At 36.7% G+C, this 22,577-nt stretch overlaps 1 protein-coding gene across 3 annotated transcripts in view; it reads right to left on the bottom strand.

Annotated features, from left to right (window-relative positions):
- Positions 1–627: 627 nt before the first annotated feature.
- The window catches only part of SNCA (synuclein alpha), a 126,147-nt gene continuing 104,197 nt past the window's right edge, over positions 628–22,577 (bottom strand). For all 3 annotated transcript variants that reach the window (XM_062199162.1, XM_062199163.1, XM_062199160.1), the window contains exons 5-6: positions 2,455–2,538; positions 628–1,122 (exon numbers count right to left, since the gene is read on the bottom strand). In XM_062199162.1, coding sequence (XP_062055146.1) covers positions 1,090–1,122; positions 2,455–2,538 — 117 coding nt within the window. In that variant the 3' untranslated portion in view covers positions 628–1,089. The remainder of the gene's footprint in view (positions 1,123–2,454; positions 2,539–22,577) is intronic.

Below are 22,577 nucleotides of genomic sequence, written 5' to 3'. Positions count from 1 at the left end.
CTTTCCCTAAAGAAGTATCCCAGCTCTCATGTAGGTAGCAGAATCTAAGGAAGTCAATGAGACTTCTACAAATCCAGGGAGTAGTCATTTCTTAAGCTGGTATCTCTTAGGGATAATTTAAGGCATTTCTGGAAAAGGAATCAACAACAACAAAAAGATTTGGGATTATTCAACAAAACTGGGGTTGGGGTGGGGATGCTTACCAGGTTCTCTCAGAGTCTTAGGAATACCTAAACAGTATGTAGACAAAATCATTTGCTACACTTCTGAGTTCCATGGAAGCCACTTTTTCAGGACAGTCTCTTAAGAGACCAGTGGATATCAGAATACATGTTGGCCACAGTGGCTTCACAAATGCCCAGAGTGTAATGTCAATGTCTTCTCCCCTCTGTTGAACGCCTCAAAAATTGCTCCTTCACCAAATGGATGTTAGGAATTCTATGTTTAACTTCATTGTGTCAGTTCTCATTTCATGCTGTTTATAAGTGTGATGATATTCTTAAAATGAAGTGGGATAAAAATATTTTTGTAATGAGATTACATTTTATTTTAGTTTTCACCATTTATATATAAACACAAGTTAATAAAACATCACAAAATGGTAAAATTTCATAGTTAATATTTATAGGTGCATAGTTTCATGCTCACATTTTTATATATTGTATATATTAACAAATTTCACAATACATCAATTCATAGACAGAAAAATCATTAAAAGACACCTAAAAACCTTAGAATATGTGATAGTCACTCACAACTTTTCAACAACAGCAACAAAAAAATAGTGAAGATTTAGAAATAAGTGATAGTCACTTAGGTGTTTTTAATTTGCTTTAACATTTTAGATTTGAAGCCACAACATCCACAGCACACAAGGACCCTGCTACCATATATTCACTTCAGTGAGAGGGAAGCACCGAGATGCTGGGTGGGGGCAGGTGCGGATGCGTCAATCACTGCTGATGGAAGACTTCAAGATACACTGTACAAACTCTGAGAAAATGTCATGACTGGGCACATTGGAACTGAGCACTTGTACAGGATGGAACATCTATCAGCAGATCTGAAGAAACGGAGCAAAGGTCTTTCTTAGGCTTCGGGTTCATAGTCTTGATACCCTTCCTAGTATTAGAAAAATCAACAAGACGACATACAGTGTTAGCGGAAGGGAAGAGTCATCGAGAGTTGAGAAGCTAATTAAAGGGATAAGGTCTTCCAGTCTGAGTAAAAACAAGGTTCTTTTGGTTGGTAGCAGAAGAGCCGATGGTTTTAGATGCTGCAAACAAACATAACTGCATTTTTTAACAGTTTTTTCTTACTTGTCAGATACTAAAGTGAATCAGGGTAGCAGTCCGAGTTAGGGTATCTGGGTTCTAGTTCCAAATGTGAATCACCTGGCCAAATCCTCTGGGATAAATGAGTCAGACTATCTAGCACTCCATTTCTTCAACTGGAAATGTCAGGACCAAATCAAGTGGTCTGTAGAGCCTCTTCCAGGGCTGAGATGCTCTACTTTTTAGACGTAGATGAAGACACTTAAAGGCAAGAGACAACTTCCTTCCTTTCACTCTCTCTATTGGAAGTTTCATCTTTATCCATGGCTTCAATGACTACTTTGATTCCAAAGCCCAAGTCCCCTGACACAATATCTGCATAACACCCTTAATAAAAATATGAATGGCCCTAACTGAGGAGTCAGGTTAGTCTAGAGAACAATTCTAGTAATAGCAGCATTCTGCTTGAGTGTAAACAAATAAACATTCCTTCAATAACATTTCTTTTCTATTTAAAACAATCCTTTCATTTCATTTTATTTGAAAAGCAGACAGAAAGGGACACAGGCAGAGAAATCTTCCATATGCCAATTCACTCCCTAAATCTGTGAAGAGCCAGAACTATGCCAGGCTGAAGCCAGGGAGCCTACATCTCATCAGGGTCTCCCATGTGGATGGCAGACACCAAAGTACTTGAGAGCCATCACCTGCTGCCTCCCAGGGTGTGCATTAGCAGGAAGTTGGAATCAGAAGCAGATGCAGAACCTGAACCTAGGCACTCTACTATGAAAGGCAGGCCTCCTACGTGGTGTCTACCTCTCAAGTTGCTTTCTGATTAAAGTACAAACTTTCATGCAAGGTTGCCAGGTTGTCCTAGTACTCTACAGTTTGTCTTGGCTTGTCTGCAACGTTAAGCTGTCACTGTTCTGTTCCCTAGGCTTGAATCCTAACTACCTCTGTTCCTCTGACATACTCGTACACATTCTCAGACACACGTGTCTTTGCTTCTGACATTCCCTGGTTGTAGAAATGGCCTCCCTTCATTTTGCCCAGTGATAGTGTCTGTCTTCTCACCACCAGATCAACATCATCTCTCCATAGAACTTTTCCACAGTCTGGCAGTGACAGATTTTTGGTGTTGCCAATTCGAAAGACCCAACTTGAGCTCTCAAACTCTCACCTCCGAGGGCATTTCATAAGCTTCGCTGTCAGGATCCATGGGCATAGCTTCCAGAATTCCTTCCTGTGGGGCTCCTTCTTCACTCTAATATTTAAAGTGGGAAGTACAAAAAGAATGTGATGAGGTATTATTCTTCACTGTTTAAAAATCACAAACATATTTTTAAAAATATTCCATACAATGTGTACACCAGGATACTGATGGAGATGGTGTAAAAAAATGACACTGAATATTGCTACTGGAATTTTGAGCTATACAATACCTTTGGGAGAACACTGTGGCGGCATGGCTACCAACCCTGTAACTGTACAGAGTTTTTACCCAAACACTTTGCTACCCAAGAAATGGTCAGAAGCTATAATCCACAGATGTTTTCCACAAGATCAATAACAGCAGTAAAAATTGTCAACTTAATCAATGTTCAATGGACGATGAAGAGTTACAAAATTACCATCCAACTAACCACTCAATAGATTCACAGAAAGGCATATATTACTATGACATTGGAATTATGTAACAAAATGAGTATTTGTAGCATAATGTTCAGCAGATACAAAGTGTTATACATACTTTGGATATAATCTATGCAGAATTCAGATGCAAAGGGAAAACATTTGGAAGAAAACAAACATTTAAAAGTTTGTTGAACAGTTATGCAATTTTTTATTATTTACTGAATTTTAACCTATATAACCATTTACAATATAAACACATATTTTCTAGTTTATTTTAAAATAACGGCAATGAAACAAATTCTTATTTAAAATGTGAATACTGAGACTACATATCTGAAGATACTTCAAAAATTTCATGGAAAATGGAATTAAAACATAATTTTATTTTGGTGCAAGTTTTTTTTAAAATCAATGTATAGTTTTTTCCTAATATACATTCTTATGAGCTTTTTGTAGACTTCTCATATTTGAAGCAAGAAAACTAAAGACATGGCCAGACAATTTTTCCAGGTATCTCTTCACAGAAACAGGACACCACAAAATTCAGCCTGAAATGTTCACAGCTTTATTAGTATTCTTCATTAAATATCTTTTTGCTTTGCATTTACTGTGGGAAACAAACCATAAATGGTAAAATTTCATCAAAAATTGGAAGAATGGAGAAATAATCTGAGTCTCATTAGACTTTCTCAAAGAGATTAAATAGCTCCCCAGCCAATGTGGCTTATGTTTAACCAGTATGTCTGACGTAAATAACACCTCAACATGGCTTCATAATGGAAGTAACAACAGGTAGGTGGGAGGATGAAGAAGGGGCAGACAGAAGATCAAGCTAAAGACTGTGCCACTGGCAGCTGGCCAAGAAAGCTTGTGGATCATCCTCCCCAGCCCAACCTCTGTTTTATACAGCAAAAATGTCTGGGTTATTTATAAAATTAATAAAGTATAACCCCTCTGAACTGCTTCTCTTCTAAGTATTCAGTAAAGCCATTATTTTCACAGTATTTCACTTGCTGTTACACGTCAAGAATGCAGGTCCTGTTGCATGCTGTGTATGTTCAAGGACTGTAGTGTCAAAGGACCTGGGTTCAAATCCAGCTTCCTTACATTACAGATTTTGTTGTGACACTGAATATGTGTGTCTTAGGCTTTAGCTAAGCTTCAATTAGGCTAATGGTAAAATGGGGCAGCAAAAACTTCTTTGTAACTGGGAAGCATATGACATCATTAACCCGCTCATTAATATGTAGATAACTATTAGTGATGTCAAGTACAGTAGAAAACCCTGATCCTCAGGAGATATGTGTTCCAGGACCTTGACTGCATTCCTGAAACCACCAATAGTACCAAACTATATATATGCTCCTGTTGACTATATATATGTATCCATTAACATACAAATCTGGCACAATTTAAGATTAATAACAATAACTAATAATAATAGAGCAATTATAATGATATACTGTAATAAAAGTGATTTAAAACTTTTTTATTTCTGAAAATTTTCACATAATATATTTGAACTGCAGTTGACTGCATATAATTGAAATCATAAAAAGCAAAACCATGGATAAAAGAGAATTATTATATAAAGAAAATAAAGCAAACTCTTGTTTCTGTGCATTTTTAAACTAACAAGTGAGGATCTATTTTCTAGTATAATGTTTTAGGAAATTTTGATATAGGCTAAGAAATTTTGATACAGACTAGACTAGTAAATATTGCAGACAGGGTTTGATTGTTGTTTGACTATCACAAATTAGTTACTACTATAAAACTAAAACTGGCCAATGTTATTGGATATGTGTGTTCATGTGTATGTGGTGTTATTTGTGAGAATTCAACCAAGAAACATTGGATGTTGCTTGTGAATGCTTTGATTAGATTTATTATGTACTGGAATCAACTGAAATTCATCCTTGTTAATTTTTTAAAATATTTAGTAGAAATTAGAAACAGAGAGGGAGACGGAGACAAGGACAGAAAAACAAAGGTCTTCCATCCACTCTTTGACTCCTCCTATGCCCACAACAGCTGGGGCTGGGTCAGGCTAAAGCCTGGAACTCAATTCATGTCTGCATAAGGGTTACAGGGATACAAACACTTGAGTCAGGGTGCATTATCAGGAAGCTGGAATTGGAAGTAGAGCTGGAACTCAAACCATGCACTCCAATATGGAATGTAAGCTTCACAGTGGTGTCTTAACTGCTGTACCAATTGCCTGTTTCTTATTAATTTTAAATACTGCTTCACTGAGGTTGCAAATATATAGTGACTGCTTATTTTAAATAGTATATGCAGTTCCAAGGACACAGTTACCTATTCATTTTAAAACTGTACTCTATATACTCACAGGTAATAGAGTAAAATTTGAATCATTTATTTTGAAGTAAATATAGGGTATACAATTGTACTATTAATGTGTTTTCACTTAGGAAACCACTGTATTTTGTATTCTTGTGTCATCATCTTTAAAGTTTAAAGAGTTATAAAATTAGGCGCTGGTGTTGTCGCTTGTAATATTGGCATCCTATATGAGCACTGGTTTGAATCCCAGATGCCCCACTTCTAATCAAGCTCCTTGCTAATGTGCCTGGGAAAGCATTGGAAGATGGCCCAAGTACTTGAGCTCCTCTCACCCTGGGTTCAGCCTGGCCCAGATATGGCTAGTTTGACTATGAGAAGACTGAACCAGCTGGTGGAAGATTTTTCTCTCTCTGTCTCTTTTGCTCTCACACTCTGCCTTTCAAATAAATAAATATTTTTTAAAAAGTTATATAATTGGCTTATGTGTGCACAAGGGTAGTAATACTTTTACAATAGTAAAAGATCAAATAAGCAATGAGACAGAAAGTACATAATAAAAATGAAGACATAATAAGTAGAAGAGAAAAGAGAGAAAAATGAAATAAGGATGAACAATCAAATAAATTCTAGAATGGTCAAAAACTTAAGAGTCACAAAAGTAGAACTCGACTTTCAGAAATCTTTACTCACTCAAGGGATAAATGCAGTCATCCCTTTATGTCCATGGGGCATGGGTTCCAGGACTTCCAGCACATATGAAGAACTGTGTATGCTCAAGTCCCTTATTTAAATAGTAGTATTTGTCTATAATCTACACACAGCCTCTTTCATACTTCAAATCCTATCTAGTTTACATCTCATACTTGATGCAAATACTATATAAACAGGTGTTATGCTATATTATTGAGGGAATAATGACAAGGGGAAAAGTGCATGGTTAGTATAGTTGCAATTTTCCCCCAAATATTTTCCATTTGCAGTAGATTGAATCTATGGACATGGAATGGATATGGAAGGGCTACTGTATATATTTATTTCATGAGGCTGACTACCAGACATTTTAGTGCCATATTTCTGGAGAGTGACATTATTGATTGTATAACAATAAGATACATTCATATTTTATTAATAAAGTATAATTATGAATTGTAAAAGTCTTAAACACCTATGAATATACATGAAGTATAATGAATGTACATGAAGTTAATTCATGAGATGAAAATAGCTTGCAGAACTCCTGTGAGGCAGGGTACCCTTAGTCACATTTTCCCAAAATCACATCTCCATCTGAGATAGGTTTAATAATTCACCCAACACACTGGCAGAAGTGACTTTGGGCTCAACCACTGTCCTGAAATAGTTCTCCAAGTGTTCTGGCCTTCAAAATGCTTCTTTTAATGAAAAGATTTATAGATTTCAGTAATTAAGGAATAGTGCACTTCATCCTAACCCTGACCATACCTACCCCTTTATGGCACAGTCAAGAGTCTACTGCAGGTACAGAAAATTATCTAATTTGATGGCTGAAACTCATGAAAAAGTAATCATAGATCTCAATCCATAAGTTTATCCATAAGTATTACATGCTCTGTGTGACCACAACCACTATATATTTTAAACTACCAAACAATACTCCCAAAGGAAAATAAAATCTAAAACCAGTAGTAGCTAAAGCACAAGTGAGTGCTGTCTAGCCATGGAAACCCTGGGATGAGTCACAGGCTGTGTGTAGAAGAACTATCTTGAGGGCAAGGGCAGGGGAATTGGTGAGATCAAGGGCAGGTGGGGATGAAGGGCAATGTTAATGACATTTAGTGGTCATTCCTGTAGAAAAGTAGCCAAAATACTCTAAGCACAAGGACATCTAATATTCAGTTGCTTCTTTTTCACCCAGTCTTGCGCCGCCATACAACACCATCATCCCAGCCCACTCCTCATGCATGGCCTTGTTATCCCTCAATTGTTGCTCAAGGGTATCACACAGTGTTCAGCACAGACTGCTGTAGGAGGGCAAAGGCACAGAACAAGTAAGAGATGGAGTATTGCATGGAAGCGAGCCATGTCATCTGGGAAAACCATCAAGCATACATCTCGCCTTTTCTGAAGAAACCATGTCTCAGGGTAAACAAGGAGATGATGAGCAGTTCTCCTGTATAAACACAATCTGGTTAAGGCACTAAAGACAGAACTAGAATATCATTTTGTTACAATGATTCTGGCCAATGAACACCCAAGGCTGCTGGCGGAACGTGAAGAGGCCATGATTTACGTGTTCCTCAGGGAACTACACATCACCATGCTTTAGAATAAGTTAATATCATTTGAGTGCAATCAGGAAATTTCAGACTGTGGGAAACTGCATAGGAAAAATTACACAGACCACACAGCTACTTCAACAAGTAAATCACAAGGAAAATAAAAGTTATTGAGAGTCTATAAAGCAGATTTGAGAGAGAATCAGCAAATCTCAACCTCATTTCATTCTTACTGGATTCTGATTTTCTGCAAACAGAAAAATAAGAGGCATTTGGAAAAATCTGACACTGACTAGATATTTAAAAAGTTGTGTTTTTTTTTTCAGTGTTAAAATATATTAGGCTTTTGCTTTAAAAAGGGTCCTTAACTTTTAATTAAATGATCAAATGTTTACAGATAAAATAAGATGCCAGCTATTTGCTTTTAAGCTATTTAAATTTGGGTGGGGAGAAATGGGTGGAGTCTAGAAGAAACAAGAGTATATTTTTTTCACGAAAAGTTTTAAAAAGTAGACATGCTCAGTTTGTTACTTCTCTAATATATTTTTCTGAATATAATTCTGTTATCTAAATTTGTTGATTCAGTAATTTTTTTTTTTTGACAGGCAGAGTGGATAGTGAGAGAGAGAGAGAGAGAAAGGTCTTCCTTTTTGCCGTTGGTTCACCCTCCAATGGCCGCCGCGGCCGGCGCATCTCGCTGATCCAAAGCGTGGAGCCAGGTGCTTCTCCTGGTCTCCCATGCGGGCACAGGGCCCAAGGACTTGGGCCATCCTCCACTGCCTTCCCGGGCCATAGCAGAGAGCTGGCCTGGAAGAGGGGCAACCGGGATAGAATCCGGCACCCCGACCGGGACTAGAACCGGTGTGCTGGCGCCGCAAGGCGGAGGATTAGCCTGTTAAGCCACAGCGCCGGCCCAGATTTCTAAACATACTCACATACTTGGCAGCTATTCCAAGACTTTAACAGCAAACATGTTACATCATCACCAGATGCAATTTTACCTCTATATCTGTGTATTTACTGTTCTATAAACTGCTAACCTAACTCACAATCAGAGAGAGATTCTTCAAAGGAAAAGTACGCTTATTTGGGAATAGCAGAACATCTTAACAGGAATATGCATGTCTCGGAAATCTATGGGTGGATTCAAAGAGGCTGAGGCAAAGGGAGGTTTTTAAAGGTGAGATCAGGAGGATTACATCAGGCATTTTGACACAATAATCCTTGGCTACAATGATCAATAACCAGAGTGGCATCAGTCTAAGATTAAACAGACTGTGGTTGGGCAGACGTCCTTGCAGAAGTATTTTTTGGTGCAAGGTTGCTGTGGACGTTGTACAAGGCTGTGGTTCTGGCAGTCTTTTGTGACTAATTCTTGCTGTTACACACATACCTGAGACCTCTCCTTCATAACCTCCAGCTCCATTTATTTACTTTTTTTTGGCTAAGTCTTGACAAAAGTGATTCCGTTTTGATTCTGACAACTTTCAAAAAGTCTATCTCTAAAAACATGATATGTGACTTACAAAGAATTCTTTTAATACATTTCTATATTCCAATTTAGCGGTGCCTAATCATGCTTTGATTAGTACAAAAAATAACAAATGTTGCATTTTATAGATATTGAAAACTTATTTTCAAAATGTAATCACCTTTGGAAATAGGAAGTGAATTCTATATTCATTTTTACTATGCAGCAAAGAAAAAATATCAATGTTGAACATATTTGGTAAAAGCCATTTTGTTCTCAAGTTTTCAATTTGATATTACATTAAATCAGAATGTATTAGGGCAATAAAATACAGGAGAAAAATCCCTGCATTCTGGTATATGGCTGTATCTTTATGAAGAGAACCTATGGACTATGTACTTGTAGATATTTATAGAGTGACAGAATATCTTTTTACCTCCTCTCCAATAGATTCCATCCTTTTTCAAAAAGGATTTTTTCGTTATAACATGGAAACAAAGTAAATTCAGTATCTTATCTCTGCATTTGATCCATGGAAAGGAAAATGATTATCAAAAACAGTACAATGGAATGAGCTTCCATTGCTAACAATGAAAGATTGAAAAGCTACATCCTTGGTAGGGAACAGAAATGGTTGAAACAGACTCTCCTTCCCCCAACAAACCTGCTCAAGTGCTTTATTAATGAAGCTATTGTGTCCAACACCTGATACAAAACCAATGACCAACTGGTGCTTGGCTTACCTAAAGCTCTCTTAAGACAGATCCTAGGACTACACTTAACTGTTAATATTTTATTGAGAAGTACAATTCCAGAAGAAGGGAAGTGAGTGAGGAGAACTGAAAAAGAAATTTCAGCCATGTGGAGAAAAGACACAGACGACCACTGAGCTTGCCCTAGGGAAATGGTGTGAGTCACACAGCTTACAGCTGCATTCTGAGCAAGACGGCAAAGGTCTCAGAACTCTCACACCTCTCATGGTACTTGTATTGGCTGTGAAATGGAATGATTCCCTGTACTAAAGACTTGCATATTTGGGTGCAGGAATTTAGCGCAGTGGTCAAGATTCTGTTTGCAATGCTAGCATCCTACATCAGTATGCTGGAGTTTGAGTCCCAGTTTCATTTCCAATTCCAGCTTCCTGCTAATGTGTACCTTGAGAGGCAGAGATGATGTCTCAAGTAGTGAGGTCCCTTGCCACCCGTGCAGGAGACCAAGACTGAGTTCTGGCCCAGCCCCAGCTGTTCTGGGCATTTGGGGAGTGCACCAGATGTTGGAAGGCCTCTCTATCTACCTTTCAAATAAAAATAAATAAATACATAAATAATTATAATTATTTTTCAAAGGAAACCCTTGTATATCTTGAAAACAGAGCATAGTCTGTTTCCTTGACCAAACTCTGGATCAAAAGGCAAATTAAATTTAATTTTTATTTCTATTTGCCATTAATTTTTCATATCGTTGTATAGCTTTTGGTAAGCATATGAATCTTTATAGATACTACTATATACAAAATCTTTCATTTTACTTCATATTTTAATCCATATTGTATTTAGGCATCTACTAATACTTTCTGTAAAGTTATTTTTATTAAATTCTATGACTCCCGTGAGTAATTATATATTTAATCTGACACACAAGGAAGATAAAAATTGCATTCCCAAATCACACTCTCAAGTAAAATCTACAATCCTTTAAGGCCCTTGTTAAAAATGCGGGTTTTAGAGGCCAGTGCTGTGGCAAAGTAGGCTATGCCTTTGCCTGTGGCGCTGGTATCCTATATGGGTGCCGGTTTGTGTCCCAGCTGCTCTTCTTCCTATCCAGTTCCCTGCCAGGGCCTGGGAAAGCAGTGGAAGATGTCCCAACTGCTCAGGCTACTGCACCCATGTGGGAGACCTGGAAGAAGCTCCTTGCTCCAGCCATTGTGACCATTTGAGAGTGAACTAGTGGATGGAAGACCTTTCTCTCTGTCTCTGCCTCTCTCAGTATGCAACTCTGACTCTCAAATAAATAAATAAATCTTTTTAAAAATGCAGGTTTAAAGGATTTTGTGAGTACCTTTTTAACTTTGCTCCTTGGAAGCCCGAGCCCACCAACTGTTGATAAACTCTAGGGTGTTTCTTGGTATTGAAGAATGCATATGAATGTATTGTTGTCAATGTGGATACATTAATAATAATAATAATAATAATATAAAATATCTTACATTTTGAAGTCTATGAAAGGCTGGCAAATGGGCAGGGTTTCCTGAAAACATGGTACATGTTTGTACATGGTGATATTTATAAAGACAGGGCTTCTTTAGTTACCTGACATCTGCGCCTTTTGCATTCAAAGCCCTCTTTTCCCCTTTGTGATGACCCACTATTTTGCTGCATTATTGCACAACATTAATGATCCTGATGAATGGGACTGAACTCTTTGTTCAACAGATCCAACCATACGACTACAGGAGACAGATGGTAGCCATAAGGTAAAGGGAGAAACTCAACAGAAAGAACTCTGACTTAAAAGTGAAAAAAAAAAAAAGCAAGCTTCAACTGAAGTGCTCATTTGAAAGATTCCAGTGTTTTTAATATGAAATCAAGCTTAGAAATCTTATTTAAATCTTTCAAATGTGTATATATCAGAACCTCCCCAACTAAAACAGTTGTCTTAAAACTATATGTAGGAAAAAAACAATATCATAAGGACTACCTCCTTTTCCAGTTAGGTATAATTAATTCAAAATTTAAATTTTAGTTTTTGGGGGAGTATAGTTATGGTTTAGATCGAAGGCAATATCAAAATGATTAAAGGACTTGGGCCATTCAATGCACTAACACCATTCAAAAAAGATGAAAAATGACAGGTCCAGCATTAATGGTATCTATGATTAGGAGCTTTGTGGTTGAAGTCTGTGGATTTATTTATTTATTAGAAAACTGTGTAGACAAAAGATAAACATTGCAACATCATTGATAATATTATAACTTCTTATAGGAATTATAAGGTAAAGTAAGTAAAATTCATAACATTATAGCTAGTGAGACAGATATAAATGAGACTGGGTAAAGAGAAGAGCAAGGCATCAGCCCTGTGTAGAGCACCAGGCCTTCCACAACCACACAGACATGTTTATAGTGTTTTGAATATTTTGAACTCCTACTTCAATGTGACACTAGTTTAGGTTCTGTTAGCCTAACTTTACAATAGGATGAAAAATGTTTAGCTTTGATCATGCAGTGTCTGTTGTGTTGTACATGCTGGAGACTAATTTTCTACTCACTTGCACAAGACATACTTTAGGATGTGAAAAGACACACATGTGTGCATCCAGTTGACCACTGATTATCTCTGGTGCTACCTCCTGAGACCATCTTAAATCTCCTGATTAAAGAGCGGAATGACAGCATATGATTTTCATCATAAATTGCATTGGTACAACAAACAAAATCTAACAATAAGGCTTAGGAAGATTTAGCTCCTGAGTCATCTGCTAGGCTTTGTTTTTTGCAAAGTGACTTACTTTGCCTCAGCCATGTCATATACCTGATGAGCTTATGCCGCTGCAAATTACAAATCACTTTGTCATCAACCATTCTGGTTACGTGGGCACAGTCAAAACAATGAATAGTGTAAGTCACATAATAAAAACATTGCAATGAACATGATTCAAACCTACAAGGAACCTTTTCAGAGTAAGAATACAAATGTATTTTAATTAAATGATACTTTTAGAGAGGCCAGTCTCACAAATAAGTAATAAGCATTTAGAAGCCATCATTCTCAACTTCGGGTAATCTGCTGGCATATTACTTTGGATTTCTAGCTATCTCTTTAATCTTGGTAATCCCCTTAGAGAGAAAGATAAATGGAACAAATGAAATGAGAACAAGCTTTCCTCACTGTTTTTTAAGTGGGGGTGAAAGAAGAGAGTAAAGATAATGCATTGAATCAATTTGGAAGTTATTTTTGGATACTATTTATCAATGTTATCCCTGCATCCAATTTTAAATACTGCATATTCAACCGTAAATTCTTGGTAAAAATAATTGGTATGCAAATTAGAAATCAGTGAAAATCATTTTTAGGGGAGATTTTCATTATGTAGCAAAGAGGCAGCATTCTCTCTTCAATCCTAATTCTCTTTGGTAAGCATAACAAGCAGTTCAGTGCTTGCCTTGTTAATGGCTGAGCTGTTTAATTAGCTGACTCATCTAATAAGACGTCACACCACAGCAACCACTGCCAGTTTTTTCCCTGTTACTTAGATATAGACCTGGCTGCAAATCCTACACAATGGGAAATCTGGAGATAAGCTAGTTCCACTTTCCATTTCTAGGGATTGATTCTCCTGTTCTACTAATGAAAAAATATTATCCTAGATGCTTAAAAATTTGTTCATTATTTTGAGCTTGCACGGATTGGATTCTTGAAGCTCAGTTCCCTGCGTGGTGACAGAATACTACACCAGTAAAGGGAAAGTGGGTTGAGAAAGGTCTGCTTTGTGTTGCACTTGGAATGCACCAGTCATTTCGTCTTTGTAAGTGCACAGCTTTTGGGAGGCAAGTCTTAAAGCCAGCAACTGAGCGAGGCCTCAGTGGGAGATAGGCCCAGGTGTTCAGTTAGAAAGTAATGGGAAGCCAGTCTTAGTTCTCATATCTGACTGGGAAAAAATACTTCTGGAAAACAAACAGCCCATAATCAAAAGTGAATAGGATTTACAGAGCTATAAAGCGGAGGATGAAGGCAATACCTTCAAGATTAGAAGAATCTCAAAGAGTAAGATAAGGACATGTCTCCTTTGTGGAAGGGAGTAAAAGGCTGCAGGTGCACCTGGGCAGGAATACTGCAGTTGGGTGCATACAATAACTGTGGAGTCTCCAGAACACCAGAGACAGGCACCAAGTGAAGATGGGGAGAACGTAAGGTCTGGAAGGAGAAGTCATCAAATGAGGCTCGGTCTTCAGGTTGGAGTATCTTTGCTTAGAGTCCAGCCATGGCAGGGGGCACTACGGTGGTAAATTTGAAAAGCAGTTATAACTACTCGACCCTGTAAATTCTTTCACTGTGAAGTTTTTGCACGTAAGTTGTGTTTGCCACTTCTCTTGGTTACACGTAAGCTTCCTTTGAAACTTCTAATCTTTCTTCTACAGACTGGAGATGATGGTGATTATGATGATGATAATAATAAAAACTCTCTCACCAGATTTTCAAGAAAGACAGTGAGCATACTTAGGATGTCAATGAAAGGAAATAGCTGTTAAGATGTCACTTTCCCATCTTACTCAATCATGGAATAATAATAGTACCTAATGTCTCTTTAGTGCTTACTCTGTATTTAGTACCATTCCAAATAATTTATATTCATTATCTGATCTCAGAAAATCAACCCTCTGAGAAAGTCACCATCATTATCAACATTTTATTCATGAATGAGCAGAGACAGGCTGGCAGGCTCTAGGACCCTGCTATGTATCATTATTTGTCAAGCTCCTTGAAAGAAACAAAACCATGTCTTATTTACTGAAATATAAAGCCGGGCTGCTTAAAAAAGAATAAAATTTTCAAAAATTAATTTTCTCAAAATTCAATGTATTTTATGATTTAAATATGAGTATTACTCTAAATATCTTTCTAATCACTTAGAGTCTGTTATTTTTATCAGCAAAAATAGAATGTTAAGGAATTTATTGATATTCATGTGCCTGCTACTTCTGCCAGGGCAAAAAGCAAACATATGTATTTTTTACTATCTGGTTATTAAATCTACAAGCAATGGCTTACTATGCATTCAAGGCACATGCATTCTGGTTGGCTTGGGTATTTTTCACTAGAGTGGTTTTTATTAAAATGAAGACAAAAAAATTTATCAGAATCAATTGTTCATCCACCCAACCCCCAAACACACAGCACAAACACTGCAGTTATTTAGAATGGTTTGAAATATCCTCACTTGATTTCCTTACCTGGGTCTCAGCCTGGTCTTTCTCAGCATTCCACTGGACGAGGTAATCCCTCCCCAGCCTTGCAACATGTTCATTTTGATTATCACAGTAAAACATAATGATCCATTAAGTCCAGAGGCAGATGTTACACTGGGTCATGATGTTTATTTATTTATAGCCCTACCCAATTGCACAGGGAATTTGAAGAGGAATAAAAGATTATTTCCTCACCTCAGCAAATGAATATCCTTTCTTTTGTTTAATGTTCTCTCTCTCTTTAATTAGGTACCAAATGTTTATTTGTGTTCTTTTAATTACTTTTAAAGCATCCATTATTTCTGGATTACATTATTTAACTCAATAAATCAATATGCAGTTCTGCATTTCATCTTTTTCAATGATTCTCCCTTCTTTAATTTGGTTCATATTTCCTTTTGCTATTTATTGGGTAGGGGCTTCTGGTTTCTGTTTCAGAGGGAGAAAAAAACAAACAATGCAGAGAATGTTCTGTATGTACAATGCTACCGCTGTCTCTGTGGTTGCAAGGGCCAGGTGAGGATGGATGCATGTGCTTTGGAAAAATATATGTTAAGGAAGATTCCTAACTCTATCATTGAGAGAAATTGAAAATGTGATTCCACAATCACATTGTGTCACAGTTTCCTTCCACCAACAACTGCATGTACTTGCTCAGGAGAAAACACGCTTTCAAAAGCATGGTATTTGGTGGCAGACTGGCCTACTGGCAGATGATACCTGTCAGATCTTCAGCAACGTAGATGTCTTTTTTCAGAAGTTTTTGTATTTACACATGAGGTAGTCTTTAATGGTCAGTACTAACACCAGATATTTACTGAGCATCCACTATGTGCTAGACTAGTTTAATCACTTCATTTTTGCTACTTAAATACCCCAATAAATGCATATCATATATTATTTCAATGAATGTAACCACGGGTGTTAAATTTTCCACTTACTACTAATTTTATTTTATGTTTCAAAAACTTTTCCTAGAAAAGATTTGACAAAAAATTCTCTTTCAAGAACAGAAATTTTGCTTAACTTCATGGTTAGCCTCTTTCATGTTGCCCATGAATCTTGGTGTTTTGCTTTTCTCAAACTGGTTTACAGGTCTTCTTCCTTGTTTCCTTTCTCTCGTTGCAGAGAAAGGAAAGCTTTAAGAAGCTTCAGTAATGGGTAATAGTGTACATCCTACTGTCACATATAGAAGCACATGCTACACAGCTATCAGTGTAAATGCTGCAAGTAGAATGTTCTAATTGTTTTTAACTGAAAACTATGATGCCATGTCAATAAGTTCATGGAGAATGCATATTATGAAACAATTATACATGAATTTAAATATTTTTGCGAAAAAGTTAGCTTACCTTTTAATTTAATTCTCCTTGAATATTCTGAAATGCCCCCATAAAATCAGAAGATGTAAGCTAATGTTATATTTAGGCCATACTTTCAAAAAAATTTATTTATTTTCATTTCATTTGAAATGCAGAGACAGAGAGAAATCAAACCAGGCACTCCTAAGCACTGTCTTAACAGCTGCTATGCCAAATGCTTGGCCCAAATATACTTTTATTGGTAATTGTGACACTGGAAAAGAAGCACCTCTTACTCTTTCCTATACAGTCTTTGGGCAACCTAACCTACCCTTATTTGCAAATGATATGATTCTATAAATAGGGATCAAAAAGGCTCCACTGAGAGACTGTTGGAACTCATAAAAGACTTTGGTAAAGTGGCAGGATATAAAATTAACACACAAAAATCAATAGCCTTTGTATACACAGACAATGCTATGTCTGAGAAAGATCAATCCCATTCACAATAGCTATGAAAACAGTTAAATAGCTTGGAATAAATTTAGCTAAGAATGTCAAAGATTTCTATGGTGAAAATCATAAAACATTAAAGAAATAAATAGAAGAAGACACAAAAAATGGAAAAATCTTCCCTGTTCATGCATTGGAATAATCAATTCCATCAAAATGTCTACACTAAAAAAAACAATTTACAGATTCAATGTGTTCCCAATCAAAATAACAATGACTTTCTTCTCAGATCTAGAAAAAATGATGCTAAAATTCATATGGACACAAAAGAGACCTCAAATGGCTAAAACAATCTTATACAAAAAAAAAAAAAAAAAAAAAAAAAAAAAGCCAGAGGCATCACAGTACCAGATTTCAAAACATACTACAGGGCAGTTATCAAAGCAGACTGGTACTGGCACAAAAACAAACAGACATGTAGACCAATGGAACAGAACAGAAACTCCAGAAATCAATCCATGCACCACAAACTTATCTTTGACTAAGGAGCTAAAATCAATCCCTGGAGCAAGGACAGTCTCTTCAACAAATGGTGCTGGGAAAACTGGATCTCCATGTGAGAAGTATGAAACAAGACCCCTACATTACACCTTACACAAAAATATACTCAAAATGGACCAAAGACCTCAATCTATGACCTGATATCATCAAATACTAGAGAAGAACATTGTGGAATTTCTGCAAGACACTGGGATAGGCAAAGACTTCTTGGAAAAGACCCCAGAAGCATAGGTAATGAAAACAAACAAGGGCAAATGGGATTACATCAAGCTGAGAAGCTTCTGCACTACAAAGGAACCCCTCAACAAAGGGAAGAGGTAGCTGACAGAATGGGAGACAATATTTGCCAACTATGCAACTGATAAAGGATTAATATCCAGAATCTATAAAGAGCTCAAGAAATTCAACAACAAAACAAGCAATCCAGTTAAGAAATGGGCAATGGACTTGAATATACATTTTTTCAAGAGAAGGAATTCAAATGGCCAACAAACACTTGGAAAAATGCTCAAGATCACTAACTATCAGGGAAACACAAATCAAAACTACCACAATGAGGTTTTCCTTCACCTCAGTTAGAATGGCTCTCAGAGAAAAATCATCAAACAAGGATGTGGGGAAATAGGTATGTTCATCCACTGTTGGTGGGAATGTAAAAGTGGTACAATCAACTGTGGAATGCAGTATGGAAATACCTTAGAAATCCGAAATAAGACCTACCATATGGCCCAGCAATCCCACTCCTGGGAATTTACTTAAACCAAAAGAAATCAGGATATGCAAGGATTATCTGCATCCCCATATGTATTGCAGCTCAATTCATAATAGCTACAGTATGGGTCCAACCCAGATGTCCATCAGCTGATGACTGGAGAAAGAAAATATAGTAAATATACTCTATGGAGCACTATTCAGTTGTAAAAAAATGAAATGCTTTCTTTTGCAGCAAAAACCATGCAACTGGAAACCATTATACTTAGTGAAATAAGCCAGTCCAAAAAAGGCAGATATCATATTTTTCCTGATCTGGAGTAACTAATAGAGTACTTAAAATGTAATGTATTAGAATGAAATGGACATTCTGAGGTTCACTGATGTACCACCATTGTCTCTACAGCTGAGGAACAGTGTTTTTTTCTTTATACTATTTGTTGTACTCTTTATTTAGTGTAGGGTTATCCTTATGAGTATAGAGTATACTAAAAATAGATCAATGTAAAAATTAAGAGTGGGAATAGGAGAGGGAGGAGGAAGCAGGTATAGAGCATGGGTGGCAGGGAGAGTAGGTTGGGAAGTATCACTCTGTTTCTAAATCTCTATATAGGAAATATATCAAACTTGTATACCTTAAATAAAACTTTTTTAAAAGGGTCATCACTGTACCTATGAAACTCTAGATAGCTTTTATAAGTCAACTAAGAGCCTGGCAGAGAAAGATTACATGGCAAGATTGTTACCTCTTTGGGTAACTGATTGTTGAGATCTCAGAGTGGCAAACACGAGTCATATAATAGTAGCATTTATGACAATTCATCACAATAACTGGTAGCATTGTTACTTACTTCCAAAAATCCTACCATTCATTTGTGTTTAAAAGGCTGATATGATCTTGGTAGGAAATTTAGAATTAAATTTATTTTGTACTAAGAACTGAGCTAGTAATATTAATAATGCTAATTTCTATAAAATTATTTATAAATAAAACCTTCAAATTATAGTAAATTAAAAAAAAAGCAGAAAAGTTGCTTCTATACAGCCTAATTAAGAGATGGGGTCTACACATATTTGTTTTGTTACAGAATATGAAATCTTACAACCAACTTTGCTTATCTGACTAATCAAAAGAGAATACCATTCTTACATCCTCATGTAAATGCATTATGTCAAGAATTTCAGAACACATCAGATGTACATGACAGGATGTCTTCACCTCAAGCAATTTTAAGTATAAAAAGATAAACAAGAGGTATATGAAAGTTAATATAACACAAGGCTATACATGTGATAAAGGGCATAAAGTACCTCCTTTATGTTCATAATATGGAGAGATCACTTAGAAAAGAGAAAGTATCATTAAACCTTGGACTGAATGTTTTGGTCAGACTAGAACTTCAGGGAGAAGTGAATCAGGAACATAAACAGAGAATCCGGCGTGGAGATAAATGGGTGCCATGAAAACCAGAGTGGAATTTGTAATTTAAGAATCATTTCAAGTGAAAATTTTCTTTCAGGAAGACTATTCTGGCCATGATGTGCAGAATAGTTAGGAAGGAAAGGATAAGCCATGCAGACTATAGCAGCAATGCAGGGGGAGGTGATGTGATGACTAGAGCAATGAATATGGAAACAGAGCAAACAGATTGGATGAGATACTGTAGAAGTTGAATGAATAGCATTTAAAACACGAAGCATTTAAGGATCATGAAGAGTCTGAGATTTTTTCATACTTGCAAGCTAATTAGTCTGGTAGAGTTTGATGAGTGCTGGGCAGACATAATAGCAATGAATTAGAGACAAAGGACGTCATTACTCACAATAAAGCCACAGCCAGAATATCATCATTCTCTTGCATTGATACCCCAAACCTTAAATCCCATAGGGAAATTCAGATGACACCTACACACCCAGAGGAACCCAGAGCTTAGGTCAACTGAATCTTTTATATTAGGAATAAATATCTCCTTCTGCTCCAGAAAGAGGCCCCATCCCTAACCACGACTACAGACACATCTGACTCTTGCTGGGTGAGGAAGCCTTTTCTGCCAAGGGCTATTCAGATTTTTCCAACATCATTCGTGAGCCATACAAAATGATCAACTTAAAAAGTAGCCTGTTATAGCTTTATTGAATTTTGGGTCCTGCCTATGGTTGGCAGGGCAGAGCCAGACCAAATGATTTCACGGGCCTACTATCCTCATTCCTGAGAAGTATAGCCTATTTCCACCTTCCCAGGCTGTTCACCACACAAAAAGCCTTGAAAAGATAGTCTCAAACAAAAGGCAGTTAGGGACTTGCTTGTGAGAACATGGGTCTCCCACACTGTCTAAACGTGGGCAGATGACACAGATACACTGGGTAAAAATGATTCACTTTTGAGCTTTACTGACTAGAAAGATGTGGATTATTAATAACAGTAGAGAAAAAAGAACACAGATTTTTAAGGACACATAAATCATTCTTTAGATATGTTGAGTTTGAGATGCCTCCAGAAAAGTATGTTGAAAATATGAGACCGGAGTTCTGAGATTTCAGAAATGCAGATATATTGTAGGTATTTACCCCAAAGAGGTAACTGAAGCAGTCAACAGAGTTCATAAAATTTAGGAGAGAAAAAGAGGCAGGTGAAGTGAAACAATCTAGCATCACAAGAGGAACTTTCTCAGGATGCAAGATAGAAAATGAAGAGGAGAAATCAAAGGAAGAGTCAGAGATGGAAGATGAAAACGGAGAAGCAATGTTTCAGAAGTTTCAAGAAAAAGCAGGTCTTTTGCTAAGGGATTTGAACTACTACTTGTCAGTTTCAAGCACTGAAAAAGCATGTATGTACCTTCTTTACTACAGACTTTATGGATGAGAGATACATACATGTCTAATAAATGTTTGTTTTGTTGAGGTTGTTGAGAAAAGAAACCCAGAAAAGGAAGTCAGAAGTAAGACTTCAGGGGATAAAGGAAAAAGCAAGGCCACTGCAGGCCATGCTGGGAGGTAGCAGTCTGTGAAGTTATGAACAGAGCAAGCTGGTGTTGAGACAATTAATTTGCAGAGTATCAGGATTTGGGATTTGAGGAGAGTTTTCAGCATTGTTATATATTTAGCTTGTTTTATTTTTTTTTTTTAAGCAGACCTCTTAATGATTAAGTGGAAGTAGAATTTCATGATGCAAGGCAGAGAGAGGTTGGTAGGTGGAGCAAGACCTCAAAAGAGAAGGAAAACTATGGAGTGAAGACCAGAGGTGATGCTTACTTTGGAAAATATGGGACACATTAATGTGCAGATACATTTCTCAATGGAGTCCAGAGTAGTGCAAAGAGCTTGTGAAATGGAGGAGTCTGTATTTTCTCAGTAAAACACATACTGAGGTTATAAAGATGAAGAAACAAAGGAGAGGGAACTTGAATTTACTGAATAATCTTGTAAAGTAGTTAATCATTGCATTGCATTGAGGATAAAGTATGTCAAAGGTTATGCTTTTGCCTAAGGTCACAAAGATGATTGACAGACTGAGCTCAAGCCATATTAGTCTTAGGCAACTTGTGAGCTGCTAATTGTGGTGGTGGGGCTGTGATGCTGCCATCTTAAAGAAGGTGAGAAAGTTTTGTAACAGACTCTCGGACAAATAAGACAACTACTGAGAAACAAAAAGTGACAAGTGGAATTTAAGTGTCATTACGTTTTAATCCAATCCATTATCAGGATTTTTTTAAACGGCAAAATATGTAGGGTAAATCTTGAATTTCTCAAATGGACTGTGTTCACTGTAAACTGTTTTACAGCAATAACATAATAGTGTCCAATCCTGTAGATAACAAAGAAAACCCAACTTCTTCACAGACAGTCCTATGACCCAGGTTTCTCCTCCTACATGACTTTGTGGCTAGTTTTTGAGTAAATAATTCAGTTGGATTTACTGTGTCCTTTTAACTAAAAACCAAACCTAAATCAGACCAAAGATAACATTTGCATGCAAAAATTCCTACATCATTAAAGTATTTTTTAAAAATAATTACAACTATTTGGAAACAAAAAAATAATCACTTACATACCATTCTTACATATGAAGCAGATTGTACATAAAGAACTTTAAAACAAGATGATAAAACCTGAAATTTGATCTTTGAGATAAAAATAATTTAAGTTTATATCAATTTAATTTTTTTGAACATTGTATATTTATTGTACTTGCTTTCCATACAAACTTTTATTGTGTCTTGCTTACTGCCTTTTTTAAGATTTCTCCCACTTTTGCCTGATTTGTTATATCTGAATGTTGACTACAGGATTATTCAATGTTTGCTAGCCCCATCTTTTTCAGAACCAGCATTTCTCATTTTTCAAGCTATGGCTTTCCTGTCCCATTTTTCACATCCCAAACCATAATTTGGTGTGGGGTACCCATGCATCCCATTTCTATGGAAACCAAGACGTAGGCAGCACAAAGATCATTTTATTTGAAAGTCCACTAGAGCAGAGAGTCAGCACACACTATTTACTTTCCTAGCAGACTCAGCAAATTTAGCCTGGAAAAAAAATGTCTGCCTCTGTTGAATTATCCCAGGCAAATGAAAGATCTGAAAGGTACTGAGTGTTCCAAACAAAACAACAGTCAGGTGTCGAACTATGTTCGTGCTCTCATG

This window comes from Lepus europaeus, chromosome 8 (genome assembly GCF_033115175.1).
Source record: "Lepus europaeus isolate LE1 chromosome 8, mLepTim1.pri, whole genome shotgun sequence".
In the NCBI taxonomy this organism is placed as follows: domain Eukaryota; kingdom Metazoa; phylum Chordata; class Mammalia; order Lagomorpha; family Leporidae; genus Lepus; species Lepus europaeus.
This window is presented reverse-complemented; position numbering and strand designations above follow the sequence as displayed.